Here is a 19,295-nt window from a genome sequence, read left to right as displayed (position 1 = left end):
CCAACCTTCGCCCCTGCTCCCCCGTAAGATATAGAGTACAAGGTCGTAAGTCATGCGAGCGTGTAAAATTAATCAGGAAACGTAGCATTAAGGGGTTTATCGAAAAACACAGGTGGCTCGCCGCTGCTGGACAACATGGAATTGTTGCAAGAGGATGACTCGTCTTTAGCCCTCAGCGAGCAGGGAATGGAAAGCGCTCCGACCCCTCAGGAGACTGTAGGTCCGTACCTTCCTCGTTTTCCCTTCTCTATTTGTCTGTCTGTCTGCCTGTCTATCTGTAACTGTACATTATACATATATATATGTATGTTATACATATATATGTATATATATTCGTAACTCTGTCTGTTTCTGATACTACACTCGATAGATTCATCGGCCTAGATAAACAAAGTACTGCGCGGGCTGTGATCCGTAGTAATTCCTAGCTAAAACTGCGTCTCCTTACTCTCTTTCTCTCTGTCTCTCTATCTCTCTTTCTCTCTGTCTTTGTTTCTCACAACCATTACATTACACACACGTACACGTACACACACACATACACACAGTGTTCTGTTCTTTTTTTTTTTTCTGTATCTCTGTCTATGCGTACGAGATGACCGGATAATGGTCCAGGCTCGCTGTCCTCTAACTCCTCTGAACTCTTGCAGCTTAAAGCAGTATTGGTGTTGCTTGGCCTTCGTAACTGCTGGTGTTGGATGATTGCTGTGTAACATCTAAAACTTTCTTAGCCGTCAGTTGTCGGCTGTCGACCAATCCTTCGAGAGATAGACAGTCCTCGTCTCTGGGCCTGTGCCGACGAGTTTAAAGCGGATATCCGTGACAAAAAAAAAAATATACATATATATAAAATAATAATAAAAAGTAAAATATTGGAATCTACGAGACAATTTACACGAGAACACGTGGTCTGTAAACAGCTGACTAAATCCGGAAAACACACACTGTCGAGATACCACGGGTTATGTCAGATTCACCCGCAGACCGGAACTTTCAACATGCTGAGAAAAATCGTCTACGCTCGCCATCTGATTTGCCTGTTTGAAGACGTTCGATTCGTGTCGTGTAGAAATCTCCACAACATACAAAAAAAAAAAAAAAAAAAAAAAAAAAAAAAACGAAATAATCCGCAATCATTTGGTGTCACACCGTTTTATTAACGTCCGATTTGGTTCATCGTAAAAAAAAATACGGCTTTAAAATAACAAAAAAAAAAAAAGCAAACAGATCGAAAAAAGCAAACAAAAATCCTCGATGTTGTGATCAATGTGATTTCGGCGGTCCTGTAACACGTTTTTCGAGTTTGGCTAGGGTGGTGATTCCTTTTTATAGGGGAAGAAGACGCGAGGGTGCTGACATTGGCTGAGCAAATTATAGCTGCGCTACCGGAAAGGATCAAGAGAGCGGAAGGTGATTCTCCGTCTTCTTCCTCACCACCTCCCCCGGCACCGCCCTTGTCATCTCTGGAAGATGCTCTGATGGAACAAATGGTAAGCGCTGGAGTCTCTGCTCGTTTCGATACAATTACAGTAAGTCATAGGAATTCGTGTTCTTCCAGTTACTGATTTTCTGATTTGACACGTCGATCTATTCGAAATAATTAATCGGCATTCTCATTGATAGGAATTCTGAAACGTAGTGGACGATGGTACGAATACTTTTCCTTGACTCACTGTATATCAGAAATCACTCGACCGCATTTTTGACCTTACTCTTAAGTTAAAATTCTTCCTGCAATTCAGAACGAAACTCACTAATTCTTATAGCCGCTCGATTCCGGCGAATTGTTCGACTCGTATCGCGAGTGCAGCGGAGGTGCGGCGTCGGTCTCGGACGCTGACGCGGATGCTAGTCCATCGAGTCCATCGAGCAGTTGCCTCACGCCGGACTCGCCATCTCCACCGCCCACGACAGCCGACTTCTGCGAGTTCTTGCAGCTGCAGTTGCAGCTCGACGGGAATAATGGTCAGAACGGCCAGTACTATTCGAGCGGGGGAGACCGGAAGTTTGGTAGCGTGATCGGCTCTGGAATTTGCGGGACCGTGTCTGGTGGAGGTAATGGGAACGGTGACGGGAGCGAAGCGGATCTGAGCAGGCTCACGTTGTCCGATCGTGAGCAAAGAGAGCTTTATCACGCCGCTCGAATGATCCAGAAAGCCTACCGAAATTACAAGGGACGCCAGAGGCAAGAGGAAGCGGAGAGACACGCTGCTGTACTCATCCAACAATATTATCGTCGACATAAACAGTACGCTTATTTTAGGTAATCTGTTTTTAGCTTAACGCCGCGGCCGTGTCATTCACCTCCACGTTCCATCCTCTCGATTTGTCCGAACTGAAAAAAAGGATCTGAACTTCCCTCGTCCCTTGATAATAAAGGGGAGAGTATGGAATTAAATCGAATATACGAAATCTCGTTGCTACGAAGCCACGTCGGCACGTTCGAATAGCTGGTTATTTGAGGGCCGGGTTAGACGGTTAGTTTTAATAAGCGGCAATTAATAAAAGGGGAGGACAAGGCGTACCATTGTGCGGGCTAATTTAACGATCCAGTTGAATCGGACGAATTTCACCAAAGTTCGTTCCATCCGTTTCTCTCTGGGGCGATACGGACCCGGGGAGAAGGAGGTGAACTTTTAATTGGCATCGTAAATAATTCGAAAACTTCGGCAAGTTTCCTTACCTCCGCCGCGGTGTTCCGAATACAGAATTAACCTGGCATTAAATTAATACGACTTTTTCTGTTGAGATTGAAAGCTTTTATCCCCCCCCCCCCCCCACGCTTCTTTCGCTCTTGTCCATAATGTATATATAACGCGCATTCTCCCAAAAGCGTGCCGTCTCCTCAGCAAGTTCTTATTTCACGGTGGCCTGTTCTTTCTCTCCCGTTCGCAGACAAGCTACGAAGGCCGCGTTGGTGATACAGAGTAACTACAGGAATTATCGGTCACGTCCAGGCTCAGCCAGCTCGAGGCAGCAAGCGGTGCATCAGCAGGCAGCGCATCAGGCCGCGAGGAAGATCCAGCAGTTCATGCGGCAGTCGAAAATCAAGTTAGTATCCGTCCGGTGCACATAATTGCATTTCCTGTTGCAACGATGTGCACGCATTATTAGTTATGTAGACTTCTTGTTAGCACACGAAAGGCTTATCGTACGAAAGACATCTAAAAGTTCTAAAGTCTCCCTCTTCTGTGTGTACTAATGCAGCTTGTCGTGGGACGATTCACGACCGGTAAGTAACGAAAACAAGTAGGGCGATTGTCGCGTGGCAATACACTGCTCGTTTATCGCTCCTGTATCTCTTTTCAAAGGGTACTCGCTCTTTCGCTTTCACCAGGACGATCAGTGCACCCTGTTTTCACGACCCTGTTTCCCCCCCTCCGATAATAAACGATATATCGTTTCCGAATATACGAATATACATATCTTGGTTAGCTTCTGTGTTACTATTATTACGGAATGTAACCGGTGCTTTGTGTTTTCTGTTTTATATGTCTTAATCGTGTTTTTTCAAACGGAACGTAACCAGAGTCCATGCAACGGTCATCACAAACGGAGCTTCTCATAGAGACGAGAAGATGTTGTCTTCAATTATCACTTTGCTCTCCTGTAGAATAGTCGACGAAAGAAAGGAAAAAGCAAAAAAAAAAAAAAAAAAAAAAAAAAAATACGAAACGGAGAAGAATATGTGACACGTTCCAGTTGTGGAAGCAGCTTTCAACCCCGAGGCGAAANAAAAAAAAAAAAAAAAAAAAAAAAAAAAATAGGACAAAGAAAGAAAGAAAGAAGAAAGGAGAAAGGAGAGAGAGAGAGAGAGAGAATTGAAGTACTTTATATATAAAACCGAAACAATCTCCCCCGTTGTGTTCGATGTGAGAACGTTTCGTCGAATCGTACGTACAAAGTACTTCAATGATCGCTTGGCAAAGTGTTAATTGCGGTTTCACCGAGTTATAGATGCGCTCGTTTGTTTCGTAGTTCACGTGTTCCTCAGAGTGCTTGATCATTCAGTGTCATGTATGCACATTCGCAGTAGGTTGGCTCGGTAAATTCGATCTGACATGAAATGAATGCATTTCTCGAACCAGGCTGCAGAACGCCAGGGCCGCCGCAAACGGGAACGGGAGGCCGCCAGCGGGCATTTTACGGGCGGTTGCTGTCCCCCAAAGCTCGCCCTCATCTAGCCCAGGGGCCAGCCTAGTAGCCGCCAGCCCAGAGGTCACTTAATCGACTGTCGATCGAACGGCACACAGAACGGTGATGACACATCCGAAGCGAAATAATAGAGCCTAGCCATCCAAAATAACGGTCGTCACGGGGTTTTACGCCACGACGGAACGGAAGGAATGAGGTTCGTTCGTCGAGGCTCGCCAAGGTTCCAACGAAGCAGCAAACAGTTGTCCGGAGGAGAAGCCTCTGAGAGACGATCGGCCACGACACGGACACGCTTTGCTCTCTACAAATCCCTGATTTGAATATATCACGTACCTGCCTTCTTTATTCATCTAAAGATCAATATCCATCTTTCGCATCTTTGACCCACAGTTCAGCCGAAGGATCGTGCCCGTCATCCTGTATCTACTTTCTCATTCACTTTCGCCCTTCAGTTTCGATTACGACTGCTGCCGGTTTTCACCCATTCGTTTGCTGCATTTCTGTTTCTTCGGTCGACCGAGTGACGCTAAGTGGTATCCCAGAGGTAGGTGGTCTGTCATGGTCTCTCTGGCACGCGCACGCGAGACGTCGCATGCGTGCAACGCGTACATTACATTTCAAGCATATAAACGATGCATCAATTATTTAAGATCGTATCAAGGATCGAATCGGTCGGAGCATGTTCGTAGAGTTGCAACCGTTGCCCTCCGCTTGAGGCATCGCAATTTGTCGAATACTTTTTACGACTGAGAGTACAAAAGAGGCTATGTTTTTTCTTTTTTTTTTTTTTTTTTTGCTGAAGAACCTTTTGCAAAAAAAAACGACTGTACTATTTGCATTGATTTTCTCTGGCACACCGTGTTAGATTAGTTTCTTTTTCCATTTTTCTCCATTCTTTTTCCCTTTCCTCCCTTCCCTCGTCCTTGCAAGAAGTTTGTGGCACCGACTGTCGAACGAAACCGTTCTCGTCGTTTATTTTTTTCTCGCGTCGCGTGCCCGTCTACTTAAAAGTTGTTGTTCGTCTCCTTTTTTCTTCCCTTTTTCATTTTTTTCTTTTTTTTTGTTTTGTTATTACGTAAGCGGTAGACAACGGCGAGAAGAGAACAGTATTGACAAGACTCGTGAAAACGTCGTTGAAGAAGAATTCTTTTCCTTCTTTCCCTTTCTTTTTGTACGATTTACACACCTGTGAATTTCAACTTGCGTTTTTTATATATTAATCTCGGAGTGAGAAAAACATACGTCTCGAGTATATGTAATCAAGTATTTCCACCGCCTATAAACGAGAATTAAAGACGCTCGACTTTCCTTGCTTCTTCACTTTTTAAGTATTTATCGTTGAGAGAAAAGAATAGAAAGCGATCGATAGCGAGCCCCACGCGTGAGTTTTTATCTGTTGCTGTCGTACCTCGAACGCTTTTCTTTATTTATTCCTCACTGTATCACAAGCTTTACGCGAAATCGAATCTTATCTTTATCTTTTTTTCAGTTAAAGCGACTTCGTACATGTTTCTTTCTCGTTTTCTTTTTTTCTTTCTTACGATCGAGCATGATGCGAATGTTTGATTGCCGTGAATGACACGGTGCAATGTCTGTTCTGTACGTGAACAGGAGATATTGATTCTGCATAATATTGAATTAGGTGGCAGCAATGATCTCTTCCTTGCACGATACGATTTTCTTTGTTGCTTTCACAAAAAAAAAACAAAAAAAAAACAAAAAAAAAAAAGGAAGAACGAGAGAGGCAATACAATTCAGGTCGATGAGATAAGAAGCACCTTTATTTTCGGAGAAATCTTCGTATATCTGAGATCTAGGAAGAGAGAGAAAGAGAGCATGGACGAGTGAGCGTGTGAACAAAGAAGGCTGCTAGAGAAACAAAAAACAAAACAAAAAAAAAACAAAAAAAAAGTGAAGCGAGCGGATTAGAGAGAGAGAGAGAGAGAGAGAGAATTTGAAGAGAAAAAGTAAAAAAAAAAATAATAAAATCAAGAGCCCTTTCTCTAATTAAACGGAGGGGCACTTCATCCACGGGCTGTGCTTAAAGTCACAGTATAATCAACTTCGTAGAATTATATTTAGGGGTAAGATAGTCGATTACATTGTTACAAAACTACCTACCGTTTTCTCTCTCCAGTAGGGGATTTTTTTAAAAAGGTTCTTTAGATAATGAAAAGATAAAAAAATTAAAAAAATAGAGGTTAAAATTAAGGTGTAGAGCGAGGCGGAATTATATATGCGCACGGGGGCACAGCCGTGGTACCCGCGTTCAGATTGATTTAAGAAGACAAAAATTTATTGTGATAAATTAAATGGTGATCCAAGAAAGTATTTCCGCGGAAAATACTAAAGCGAAAAAAAAAAAAACGTTAGACGCAAAAAAAGAAAAAAAAAAATCGAACGTCTCAAACGTCCAAATGGGGACGCGAGTCGCTGAGACGCGAAAAAAAAAAAAAAGGAAGGAAAGATAGACAGACAGACAGACAAATCCGGTATGGTGAGTCGAGTATTTACGCCGTCAGATCTGTCGGGAGAATCTATTTGATAGAAGTACCGATTGATCCTCGTCTTCGATATATAAAAATATTAAAAAATGAAAAAAAAAATAAAAAAAAAATAAAAGAAATCCTGTGTTGATCCTCCGGTGTTGTAAGACAAGCAAAATGAGCGAGGTTTTTGTAGCGAGGTTAAAAAGTAAATTGTGCGGAGCGCGAATGAGAAAGAGAGAGAGAGAGAGAGAGAGAGAAAGAGAGCGCGAGAGAGAGAAGAGAAATGAATTATGATAAAACTGTACACACGAGTCAATTCCAACGAGCATTTTCATGCCATTAAGCTTAAAGAATTATTAGTTGATAATGAAAACAAAAATGAAAAAAAAAATAAGTAAAATAAAGTAACGATGATTGAGGGAAGGACGCGAGTGAAAGAGAAGAGGAAGAAAGAGAACAACAAATTCTTACACTCTTTTAATCATTGTTAATTAATTAATTAATTAATTAATCACGATCCTATCGATACTTAAAAATGAGACGAGTAAAATAATTATTATTATTATATACACAAAACTATTATTATATTCATATTTTTGCTTATTACATATTTAAGAAACTATTAAACGAGGGCTAGCGAGTATATAGAGTACATTACAAAACAAAACAAAAAAAAAAAAACGATTAAAATGAAAAAAAAACGGGGGAGCGTGGCCGATGACGGAGAAAAGAAAAAAAAAATGGAAGTCTCACATTTAGGAATATTTTTAGTCTGTCGGGCTTGTACAACTTCGTGCGTGGCAATCAATTTTTCGAATTTTACGATAAAAATTATTGACTTTTTCGAAGAAGTGAAAATAAGTAAATAAAAAATGAAAAAAAAAAGAGAAGTGAGAAATTAGAACTCCGTATGTACGTACACGCCGAAACAAACGGGTTTTTTTCGAGAGTTTCCGAGACGGTGGCCCGATCTTCGAACACTGCGGTTCTACGTCGCTTTTCCGACATTCGAGAACGAACGAAACGAAAAAGAAAGAAAAAAAAAAAAAAAAAAAAAAAAAAAAAAAAAAAAAAAAAAAAAAAAAAAAAAAAAAAAAAAAAAAAAAAAGGAAACTTAATTCCAGAAGACAAAGTGGATTCTTTTTCTGCACGTTGTTAGAACTCGTTGAATCGACAGAACAATCGAGGGTGGTTCCGTTACATCTTTCGTAACCGTAGCCGATGAGACGTGGACTGCGGAGCACGATAATCGAGTTCGACAGGAACCGGAAGCTCGTTCGATTCGGGTTGACTGGTGGTGATCGAGGGTCGGAACGATCGATTTCGAAAGCCTAATCGCGCGTCTACGATACCAGGGGCCGAGTAAACGCTGCAGCGTGACGATGTCAAGCTAACTGACGTTCTTCTTTTTTTTTTCCCCTCGCTCTGTAAAACTGCAGTTCAATCAAGATAATGGAACTATCTCTGTCGCGACGCGATGTCAGTTTTTTTTTTTTTTTTCTACGGTGACACGGACTTGAAAAACCATTTCAACTTGCCGAAGGAAACTTTCACGCGCCGTTCTCGATAGATCGATTGTCAATCAAAATTGACGAAAAAAAAAGAAGAAAAATTTGCGAATTTCACTTGCCTTCGTTTGCATCTTCGACGTTTCGATATTCGACACTTCTTTCTCTACAAATCACAAAATATCGAATCGAGACGATTAATCGTAAAAGTCCTTGGACGACGAGGACTTTGATTCTTTAAAGAAGAATTCTGCTAAGTTCAGATTTTCAGATATATATATAAAGTCAGTTCACGGACAACCTATCGACACGTGTGTATTGCAGCGTTCGCTCGTTCTTGCCTGCTGGATCGTAAATAAACGGGCCGAAGGTCGATATAATTCTCTAACGGGGGAGGGTGCAGGATCGATGAGAAGAAACGGAGAAAAGCAATGGTCGGAACGGAATCACAGGAAGGAAGGAAGAAAGGAAGAAAGAAAGAAAGAAAGAAAAAAAGAAAGAAAGAAAAAGGCGGGCCACGCGTCAATATATCGGTGCTTGTGAACAGATAGTGAAAGAGAGCCAGAAAGGTGGAGGTGGACGAAGAACGAGGGAGTACTAAAGAAGAAGAAATATAGATAATCACGTGAGCAATCTACGATGCAAGGCCGTGCAGCGTAGCAGACAGTGCTCGAAAGTAGATCGTCGTTGATCTCGACGTTGATTCCGATATTACGGTCGTCGTATCGGCGTCGATCGATCACTTGCCGTGAGAGAGACAGGCTGCTCGCGCGTTATCCCGGATATATGTATACATATATACGGATACATGTATATATATATACATCCGGTAGAGACAGGGAGAAACTCGATGTTGCAAACTCACCTGTTTGCCTTTCGGGCAGATTCAGCGTGGTTGAGCGAAAGTGGACCGTCTCGCTGCGACCTTTGCTGTTGCTCGCGTATATGTGCACGTCGTAGGTGGTGCCGGGCTCGAGGTTTCCCACCGAGAACGACGGCACTTTGCTCGTTTGATTGTAGACGGTGGTGCTCGGTTTCGAGGACGTACTGCTGGTCCCCGCCTCACGGTCCACCTGTATCGTGAACTTTTGCGGCAGACCGCCGTCGAATCCCTCTGTGCACTCCACGTACAGGGAGTCTGTCGTCTGGTTCAGAAGAGAGCAATTGTGCGGCGTGTCGGGGTGACCTGCAAAGGCGAATAATTGGTACGGTCGCGACTAGAATCGCAAGCAAGTTGCCACTCGCTTTTCGGTAATTACCCGCTCGACGAGAGTGACGTGGATTATGAAAACGTCGAGTTGAACGAGATGGAAAACACATCGGGAAAGGAGAAGAAAATTTTTTTTGTAACATTGCCGAAGGTTGTCGCGAAAGATCGGTTTCTGATCATTTATTTTGTAAAATAAAGAAAATAAATATACATTTAGAAATTAAATGTTTGCCGTATTTATTTGTATCTAGTTTTTTAAAATAAATTTAATTTATACATAATAATAATAATTAATTAAATAATAATTTATGTTGCCAAAGATCGGTTTATGATAATATATTTTATGAAATAAAGAAAATAAATATATATTTAGAAATTAGATGTTTGTCGTATTTATTTGTATCTAGTTTTTTAAAAAATAAATTTAATTTACATATAATAATAATTAATTAAGTAATATTAAGCGAAAAAAATTCATGGGATAAATTATAAATTTATTTAGATAATATTAAATGATAATTTTAAGATAATAATAATTTAAAAATTGTGATTTTAGTATTAATTAATAATAGAAAAAATTTTATAATTTATTAATCTGTTTTTTTAAGATTATACATCGAGGGTCTTGATTTCATTATTGTATATTCGCTCTGACTGAATTGACTTCGATTTTCAAAATTATATAACTTTGATTTATAAAATTATATGGTTATGTTTCTTTTTCATGTTGACTTTATTCCTTTTCGTGAATATTTCGGGCATAAGCGTTTGCTCGAAAAGAGCCAATCTAGAAAAATTAACAGCACGTTCGTAACCACGAGCCCCCTAATTATTCAAAATTTACTGATAAAAATGTTGATAGTGAAGAAACACGAAGATACTACTATAATCACCTGTGTCTGCGTAATTACTTCCTTTTTTACAGTTCTCTAATTTGAAAAAATTCTTCAAACAACATTATAATACCAATATAATCCAACACCGTGATATCTCGATTTTTGAATCACGTACCGAACATGTGTTATCTGTCACGTACACAGATGCAATCTGCTTCTATATTCGTTTCCTTTATCGAAACTTTTACTCCCCCCCCCCCTCCCCTTGGGTATATATAACGATCGATTATAAAAAGTAAACAAATATGTCAATTAAAGATGTGGTAAAGCAGCTAGAACGTCACCTCCGGTGTATCCTTCCCCGACAAGGAAGCTCTCTGGAGTAGCTGACCCGTGATTGCAAGTCGAGGAGGCAAGAGATGAAGCGAGGATGCCCGAAGTCGAGGAAACTACGACGACAAACGTCTGCCTTCTACGGACGAGAACGGAATACTGAAAGGGCAGAGAGACACCATCTTCCAGCGTCTCTCTGTTCACGTACGAACCCCGGTGAAACTGGCTTGTCTACCAAACGACGGCCGTTTCCCTGTCGTCTTTAATCAACAGATACCAAGCTTAGTTAGGTTTTCGTTCCGAGACAGAGCTAAGTCTCCCGTAGACGATCGCGTTTAATAGCGGTTTTTATTCGGCCTGTTTCACCATTCAACATTGTGTTGAAGCACGTTCGTCGAAGCACGATGGATCTCCTCGGATACGATACGATTCGTTCGAGTTCTCGCGTTTTGTTTCCAAAAGCTTCGCGATAGAACGAGTTTGCATTGTACTCGCGAAAGGAAGTTGCCTCATGCCAGAGAGGTGAGATAGAGTGGTTCAGAGTTCCCGAAATTTAATTTATACGTTGTACACGAAACATCATTCGTCGGCAAAATTCAATATCACTTTGGAACGAGCGAAGAAATCCACGACTAAAAAATAGAAAAATCATCGATCTGAGAAAATTCCATCTCTCAGTTTTTCTTCAATCGAAACGCAGAGCAATTGGTCCGTTTTTTTTCTTTTCTGTAAAAACCTTGGCAACGTACTATCGAGAGAGTTCCACTTACAATTAGCAGGTTCTTCGATCGAACGACGAGAGGCTGGTCGTTTTCTTCTTCGTTTCTTTCCCTTTCATTTTTTTTCTTCTCGTAACGTTTCATTAAGAGGTCGTCAAACGCAGAAAAGAACGAGACAACACCGGAAAGGAAACGGACGTCCGACCGAGGGAAACGGGGAGTCGGTCGTCGGTTGTTTCTAATCTGCATAATGAGGAAACTTTTTAAAACTAATTTACGTCTGTCAAGCATCCCGCGGGTGGCGCTTTTCCTCGAATTACTTTTGCAGCCTTGTGCCTTTTCCATGGCCCCACCTTCATCTCTCCTCCTCATAAATCCTCGCGATTTATATTTACTAGAATTTTAACTTCCTACGGTTTACATTCGCGTTCGTTACATAATTAAAAACGAACGTTTCTATTTCTTCTGTTTCGCGGAAGTTGCGCCGTATTGCACGATTTTCCCCCAGATGGAAATTTCCTCGCGCGAACGCGCAATTTCACGTATTATTTCAACGCTTTCGCGCATCGCACTTAAGGGTAATGGAAATTCCCCTTGGATTAAAGGATTATCCGAAGTCGCGCAATTCTGAAATTTCTGGCTGCCGCTGGTTAAAAATGAACGACTCAGCGGGGAAAGTCATCGCGCGCGCTATCCTTTCTTTTGTTCCTTCTCCTTTGATTGCAACAAAGCGGTTGTTCTTACCAATCATCCTCTTTCTTTTTAGCTCGAGGGATGTGTAGAGGAAAGAGTTGCGATAAATGAAACAAACGGAGCGAGATTGCGAAGTGCAAAATGTCCGGGAGAAGTACATATCTTAACCTCTTGCGTTGGCAACTGGTTCGCGGACCATAACGAGTGACCGAAACCGCATACAATAATCCGTCGCTTTCTTTCTCTTTTGAACTCGTCGGTATGATATCACTGGATAGAAATTATTAAGAAGTAATACACTTATCATTTGCTTTGCCTGGGTTACACTTAAATATACTATGCTTAAATATAAATATACTTTGAAATGACAGTCACGTGTACGGAATATTATTTTTATACGCGCGTTATAAATAATTGTACAATTAATTTTTGTTAGTATTATAAATAGTAGCATTATAATTTTATTAATGTACTGCAACAATCGAAGGATCGATACGACTGAGTTTCAGACTTTCGTTTGAAACTACTTGAAAGATAAGCTTCTTGTCAAAATTAATAGAAGGTGGCCACTGAAAGACTGAAGGGTTTGAAAAGGTCATAACTTGTTCATTTTCAATCTTTTTCATTTTCTTTTCTTGTAGATTAGAGAGCATCTCTTGCAGATTAAAACTACATAATACTGTATAAAAATTAATTGTATTTCCAAATAAAGTAATAAAAAATTTAAAGAAAAACACGTGTTTGTGAAAATTATTTTTGCTTTATATCATTCAGTTCTTCAGTGACCATCCTATATTAATTTCTGTTTGGACAGAAGCACGAATTGCATAAATCTATTTATTTTAATCATCATCTATTTTAATCATCATTTAAATCATAGTGATTTGTACGTAGAATATTTTGGTATTTTAAATATTCTCATTTATTTATCTATTAAGATTTTTGCACAACCAAAATTAAGTACGTACGCACATATGTATGTACATATATATGGTGCAATGCGAGAAAACTATCCCGGGCAGAGAAAGAGGGTGAAAAGAAAAAGAAGCGAAATTATAATTTATAACATGTACTAGACTCACCAGCTGGCACGATGTGATAGACACAGGGCTCGAGTTGGGTACCCTGATCGTTAGTGCCCCAACAAAGTAGAGTGCCGTAGTCTAGCTCTGTCATCGGCGTGTAAGAGGCCGTGGAACGTGTTCGTTCACTGGCGACGTGCGCCTGCGGTATGTCGATCGCTTCCATTGTGTTATTGAACTTCCACGTAAACGTTACTTCCGGTGGATTTGCCTCGAGCTCGCACGGTATCCTCGCGGTTTCCTGTCGCGCCACCCCGAACACCTTCATCTGACCGTGGTGACAGACTGGAGTGACTGGAAAAAAGAAATAAAAAAAAAGAAAAATACATCGATCGTGCAGTCTTCGATTCATCGTTCGATTCGAACGTCAATTCCTGAAAGAGTTGCACTATCCACGTGCCAGTTGCTTTCTTCTTTCGTCTAGACGTCTAGATTCTATTTTATTTCATCGGAGAATTTTTACTGACCATAAAACAAAAAACAAAAGGAGGAAAGGACTTCAATTTTTGTTATTAGGTAAAGTTCGTTATTTTTAACAAGTATTTTATGTAAGAACGAATTTTTATTAAAACGTAAATGCAAATCAAAGTATCACATTTAAGACGAATATTTATTACTTTGTTTTCGTTTATAAATTTCTTTTTATCACGAAAACAGAATATTCTTCAACTTCTAGAACTACCGAGATTGTCAAAATGAGTCGTAATTTTTCTTAGATATATCATAAATATAAAACAGTGTACTTTAAACTTTTCAATACATAAAAGCTCGTGTACTTTACACTTTTTCTATCTTTTTTCTTTTTAATGTCTCTGGTGAGATCTTTGGTAGAATTTCTGGTGTTAATACGAGAAACAACTAAACGTTCCTCCATCATTATCGTAAAGAGGTCACACTCGTTTTAAACGTTATTCGTGCAATTACATTGAAACGAGCAATCGCACGAAAACAATTACGAAAACGAAGTAAAAAATATTTCGAACGAACGTTTTGAATATCGATATTTTCGAACGATTAGCGTGAATATACCCCTGTGAAAATCAATGATCCGCATCGATGATTTCCCTACCTACGAAATTTCCTTGGGACTGACACCAGGCTTTGAACGGCGGAACGTAAGTTGAGCCTTTTGATCCGCGACTTTGAAGATAAGTGATCGACTGCTATCTAATATTCGTACAGGACAAAGGTAACGCGATTATGAAGCACTATCCATGATTAAGCATTAATGACACAATCGATGTTCGTACGTCATTCCCAAGTCCTTGTCAACCGCAAGCCAGGAGCAGCATCAGATTTCGTGGTAACGTATAATACATAATATATACATATATGTGTGTGCACGCGTGCGCTCGTGTGTGTATGTGTGTGTGTACGTACATATATAGAAAATATACGTGGCACATAGACAGGAAGCTATCTACGGTCGAAGGATAGTAACGTCATTAAGGTGCGCCTCTTTGCTGCTGATATGAATTCACGATACTCGCACGATACGAAATATATTACGTTTAAAAGGCCAATTAACTCTCTCTAGTGTTGTTGGATTAGATCAATTACATTTGTTGCAATTGACGAAGTTGTTTCACGTATTGTCTTCTTATTAGAATGCAGGATCTTGCAGCTGTTTAAAATTTTTCCGAGATTTACCAAATTTGTAGATGTAGCGCATTTCTAGTTAGAAAAGTTAAATTAAGTTTACCCTCGTTTACTCTTGAAATTTTTTAAAAATTCTAAAAATTTTCAGAGTTAACTTTTTTTATTTATGTTTTCCAAACGTCAGAAACTAATTAAAAATTTATTCTTCCGAAGAAGAAGAAATTTCTTTCGACTCTCCCTCAAAAATACTTTCGTTGAAATCTCACTATTTTCGATTTGACCAACCAACCTGCTACCTACTAAAGAAAAAAAAATTAATTAAAATGGGAAAAAGAGGTAGTAATTAAAAATTTATTCTTCCAGAAATAGAAATTTCTTTCGACTCTCCCTCAAACATACTTTCGTTGAAACCTCACTATTTTCGATCTGATCAATCAATCTTCTACCTACTAAAGAAAAAGAAAAAATTAATTATAATGGAAAAAAGAGGTAGTAATTAAAAATTTATTCTTCCAGAAATAGAAATTTCTTTCGACTCTCCCTAAAAAATACTTTCGTTGAAATCTCACTATTTTCGATCTGATCAACCAACCTGCTATCAACTAAAGAAAAAGAAAAAATTAATTAAAATGGAAAAAAGAGGTAGTAATTAAAAATTTATTCTTCCAGAAATAGAAATTTCTTTCGACTCTCCCTGAAAAATACTTTCGTTGAAATCTCACTATTCTCGATCTGATCAACCAACCTGCTAGCTATCAAAGAAAAAAAAAAAAAAAAAAAAAAACAAAAAAGATACAAAAAACGAGAAAAGAAGTAAAAAAAAAAAAAGAAGTAATAAAATATTTGCACACAGTATTTTTCAGTCGCGATTTAAGGAAAGTTCCCAGAATGGAAAAGTCGACGCCGCGGACAAAATATTTCAAAGTTCCCCATTAATTATTCTAGAGTCGCATTAAAATTACCACGTACACCGAGATTATATCGAGATCTACGGAGAACAGCGGGATTAAAAATGAAAAAAAAGAAAAAAAAATACACGAGAAAATGCTAAAAAATAATATTAATTAAAAAGACATCGCTAGGGTAGGCGCTTCGAGGATACATTAAACTTTAAAAGTCATTTAATAAAAATTATTCTCAAAATATAAAAGTTTAATAAGTAAACAAATTTTTAAATCTACGTAAGAAAGCCAAGAGTCAAAGACGACTAGATGATAGGAGCCGCATGGCCTAACTGCTGCCACTTTAATTAATTAATATAAATAATTAATTATAACTTTATTACTACTTAATTAAACTCGATACAGAATGAGAAAATATGTCATGCCACTTTTCAAACTAAACTTTCTAGATGCAGAGACGAATCAGTAGGTATATAGAGGACTATTAAGAAACAAAAAACCAAAAAGAAAAAAAAAACACTTCTCTTCTAATTGGGAATGATTGATTCGTGCTATAGATTCGAATATTTCCAATTGTCCAGTCTCCAGAAAATCGCACGAGAATAATTATACGCGTGTAAGATGCCTCGTTATAAACCAGCACGACTGAATTATCACCTATTGGCATTTCAAATCGCACAGCAGTCTAATTATCCTCGAAGAGATGACGAAAATTCATTTTTCCAACGGGCGACAAGAGAGAAAGAAAAAGAAAAGGAACAGAAAAAAATCTGTCGACTTCACGCGAGATTCTCAGTCTCGTTGGAAAAACAAAAGAGTAACTTGAAACTTGAAGAGAAAACATTCTGCAGAAAACTAAAGGGAAATAAAAAAAAAAAGAAAGACAAAAAAAGCTATGTCCATATGAGTTTTTTTTTTTTTTTTTTTTCATATAAGATGCGACAAACGTTCGATTCTAACGTCATGTTGGTGTATCACGGGTCATCCCAGTAGGACGTTTGTATCACGATGTCGAAAAGGTCGAAACGATCGGATATCGGTGCCTAGCTCATGTTCTACTCACTGTTCCTTGATTAAGACGGTCACTTTGTACCTGCTTGCTGCCTGCCTGGCCCGTGTGCGTTACATAAACATATTTCTAGTCTTATCGAGGTGTATTCGACCCTCTGGTATTTTACTCGATAATAACGTCCAAGCATGTCGCGTAAAACTTTCGTTGTGATAATCCGACGGCGTGGCCGTTGCACCGACGTTCACCGCGCCGTCCAATGCGGTTTTTCTACACGGATATCGAGGAAGCGTAACGCCGATTATGTAATTAATTTGTTAAATCCCATTCGATTTCGCGAAGAGCGACTATCCCGGAAGGTTGATGGTTTCGACAGCTGTTTCGACATCTAACATCCAGCCGACGTTTACTCACGTTCGAAAATTCACGGCGAGCTGATTCCTTTTCGGGCCGGTGTGTCGGCGAGAAAATGGGGCGATTTTTCAACGAATATCACGATCGTCGACACACACCGTACGACGTGCGATCGACACGAAACGAGGTGGAAGTATATATATATGTATGTACATCGAGAGGAATTCTCGTCTCGTGCTGGCTGTGAACTTTCGAACGGTGGCTGCAATAATTTAAACAAGTTCGTGCTACTTTTAGTGGAAACGAATAATGGTAAAGGCTCCATCTCTTGTAATATTTTTATTATCGCAAACGTAATATTACATTATTAAATTATATTAAATAAAGGATTACGCCACTGTTTATTATTTATTGACTAACGTTCAACTAATATTGTAAATAATAACGAAAATATTTTATCTATATTTCCGATCCGGGGGTGTCGGACGGGGCAGCGTTATATTACCTCTTGTCCGCCCTCGCACGGCGATCCTGCGATCGCCGTTCGCCCGCCCCCCCTATTGTTACACCATTTCATCATTGCATTTAATAAATTATATATTTATTGACTCACTTACCTTTTGACTCACCCCCGGCTTATTTGTCTATTCTAGCTCTAGTTCAATCGTCCAACACACGAAATCCTCTACCACGAAATGCCACCGAACCGGCTCCTAATTTCCACCGGCTGGCTTTTCTTTCCTTTTCTTCTCTTTTCAAGAACGAGATCGTCAATGGATTTTGATATAAAAGGAGGTGAGATTTTCTTTTCCTTTTTTTTTCCCGCCCCCTTTCCTCTGACTTTTCATGGAAATATCTCGGTGAGAACAAACGAGACATCTCTTCTTTCTTTTTTTTTTCTTTTTTTCGTTTCTCCTTTATTACCTCCGCAACAATTTATTTAAAGCATACAAACGGTACAAACTGTATTGTTGTTGTCACTTTGAATATAAATTAAGTTACGTTACGCGAGTATGACGTGCGTACGAGGAAGATGGTCGAATGAGGGAAAGGGGGTAAGACGAGAGAGAAGAACAGATAAAGTGTTATTTCTTTCTTCTTTTCTTTTTTCTTTTGTTTTTTTTTTCTTTCTTTTGTTTCATTCTTCAAGCTAAAACTTCTCAATTCACCGACGTCCAAAAGTTCCTTTTCGATCCCATCGTCGCCGCAGTGAGACGCATCGACATCGAAACGGTAGAGAGGAACGCGAAAATTTCCAGCCGATCGTTCAAACGCATCTTTCCCATCGAGAGAAAGATACCGAAGCTTGTAAGAAGAGATTAGCTCAGCACAACGCAGCTACGTGTTAATTTCTAACGCAAGCAAGCGGTTAACGGCGACGTGTCTCATTCGTTCTTTCGGTCTGGAAACCCATTTGATTTGAAAATCAAGGAACCTTCCGTCCTTCCGTCAAGAAACGTCGTAACAAAATACATTTTCTACTGAAACAGACAGCCTCTCGTTGGTGATCGTTCGACGTGTGCGTGGTCGACAAGAATCACAGAAGATAGAACGGAGAGGAGAGTCGAAACGAAACGAAGTGAAATCGAAATTAGAAGACTTGAACGCGGTGATTCTCGCGATCGCACACGACGATGTTACCGGTCGACGTGACGGCAACACCCTCTAGGCCCTTGAATTCACCGTCACCGCTACCCCAGCCGCCGAAACACTTGAGGAACGCCCCCTCTGGGCTGAATATCTGTATCCTGTTGTTGCCAGAGTCGGCGACGACGATGTAGCCTTGGTCGTCCACAGCGACACCCCTTGGGAACTTGAACTGACCCTCGTCGGAGCCCTCGGATCCGAAGGAGGTCAGCACGCGGCCGTTCACGTCGAATATCTGGATACGGTGGTTGTTGCCGTCGCTGACGATCACGCGGTTTGTGTTGCTCACCGCGATGTAATGAGGGTGCTCCAGCTGGCCGCGACCGCTTCCGCAGGAACCGAATTTGCCCACGAACGTGCCGTCCGACTGAAATACCTGCGAAAACAGACGCCGCTGAAGCGATTACACGGTAGAACACAGAGACTGCATATTTCACGTTGCCAGACACAGATGTTTCGTTACAGTGATTATTTTGCTTATTTGCATTAGAGATTTATTTACGCCAGCAATCTGATTACAGTTTTTTTTTTCTGGGATTATTTTCCTACTACCTCAAAAAAAAAAAAAAAAGAAGAAGAAAAAAAAGGACGCTACCACGTGAGATACGCTTGCACACACCAATTAGCAGATAACAGTCCACCTTTTTTGTTTTTTGTTTTACACAAACCTACGTGAGACGTCGAAGATCGGAAAAGGAATCGAAAGTCAGCGGAGGGATCACGTGTGTTGATCGTGTTGCTGCTGTTGCAATATTCACT

The 19,295-nt window shown here is 39.9% G+C and overlaps 3 protein-coding genes across 18 annotated transcripts in view; 1 reads left to right on the top strand and 2 right to left on the bottom strand.

Moving 5' to 3' along the window:
• Positions 1-7,048, top strand: part of LOC122538969 (calmodulin-binding transcription activator 2) — a 41,001-nt gene extending 33,953 nt beyond the window's left edge. For 3 of the 6 annotated variants that reach the window (XM_043673506.1, XM_043673509.1, XM_043673512.1), the window contains 5 exons: positions 113-220; positions 1,333-1,490; positions 1,767-2,263; positions 2,896-3,051; positions 4,089-7,048. In XM_043673506.1, coding sequence (XP_043529441.1) covers positions 113-220; positions 1,333-1,490; positions 1,767-2,263; positions 2,896-3,051; positions 4,089-4,227 — 1,058 coding nt within the window. In that variant the 3' untranslated portion in view covers positions 4,228-7,048. Of the gene's footprint in view, positions 1-112; positions 221-1,332; positions 1,491-1,766; positions 2,264-2,895; positions 3,052-3,207; positions 3,233-4,088 lie in introns of all 6 variants that reach the window. The other 3 variants (XM_043673508.1, XM_043673507.1, XM_043673510.1) reach the window with 3 other exon arrangements.
• A 1,301-nt stretch (positions 7,049-8,349) lies between these two features.
• On the bottom strand, positions 8,350-13,315 carry LOC122538982 (nephrin-like). Its single transcript, XM_043673538.1, has 3 exons — positions 13,026-13,315; positions 9,018-9,338; positions 8,350-8,387 (listed from the first exon to the last, which is right to left on the bottom strand). Exons 1-3 carry the CDS (start codon positions 13,291-13,293, stop codon positions 8,350-8,352), a joined length of 627 nt encoding a protein of 208 aa, XP_043529473.1. The 5' UTR covers positions 13,294-13,315.
• Positions 13,316-18,020: 4,705 nt separating this feature from the next.
• LOC122538978 (RING finger protein nhl-1) overlaps positions 18,021-19,295 on the bottom strand; it is a 64,844-nt gene continuing 63,569 nt past the window's right edge. For all 11 annotated transcript variants that reach the window (XM_043673525.1, XM_043673526.1, XM_043673527.1 and 8 more), the window contains one exon: positions 18,021-18,912. In XM_043673525.1, the coding sequence (XP_043529460.1) occupies positions 18,481-18,912 (432 nt within the window). In that variant the 3' untranslated portion in view covers positions 18,021-18,480. The remainder of the gene's footprint in view (positions 18,913-19,295) is intronic.

Source organism: Frieseomelitta varia, unplaced genomic scaffold (genome assembly GCF_011392965.1).
Source record: "Frieseomelitta varia isolate USP_RPSP 00005682 unplaced genomic scaffold, Fvar_1.2 scaffold_184, whole genome shotgun sequence".
NCBI classification, from domain to species: Eukaryota; Metazoa; Arthropoda; class Insecta; order Hymenoptera; family Apidae; genus Frieseomelitta; species Frieseomelitta varia.
The sequence above is the reverse complement of the archived record's forward strand: the minus strand, read 5'-3'. Positions and strand labels throughout refer to the sequence as shown.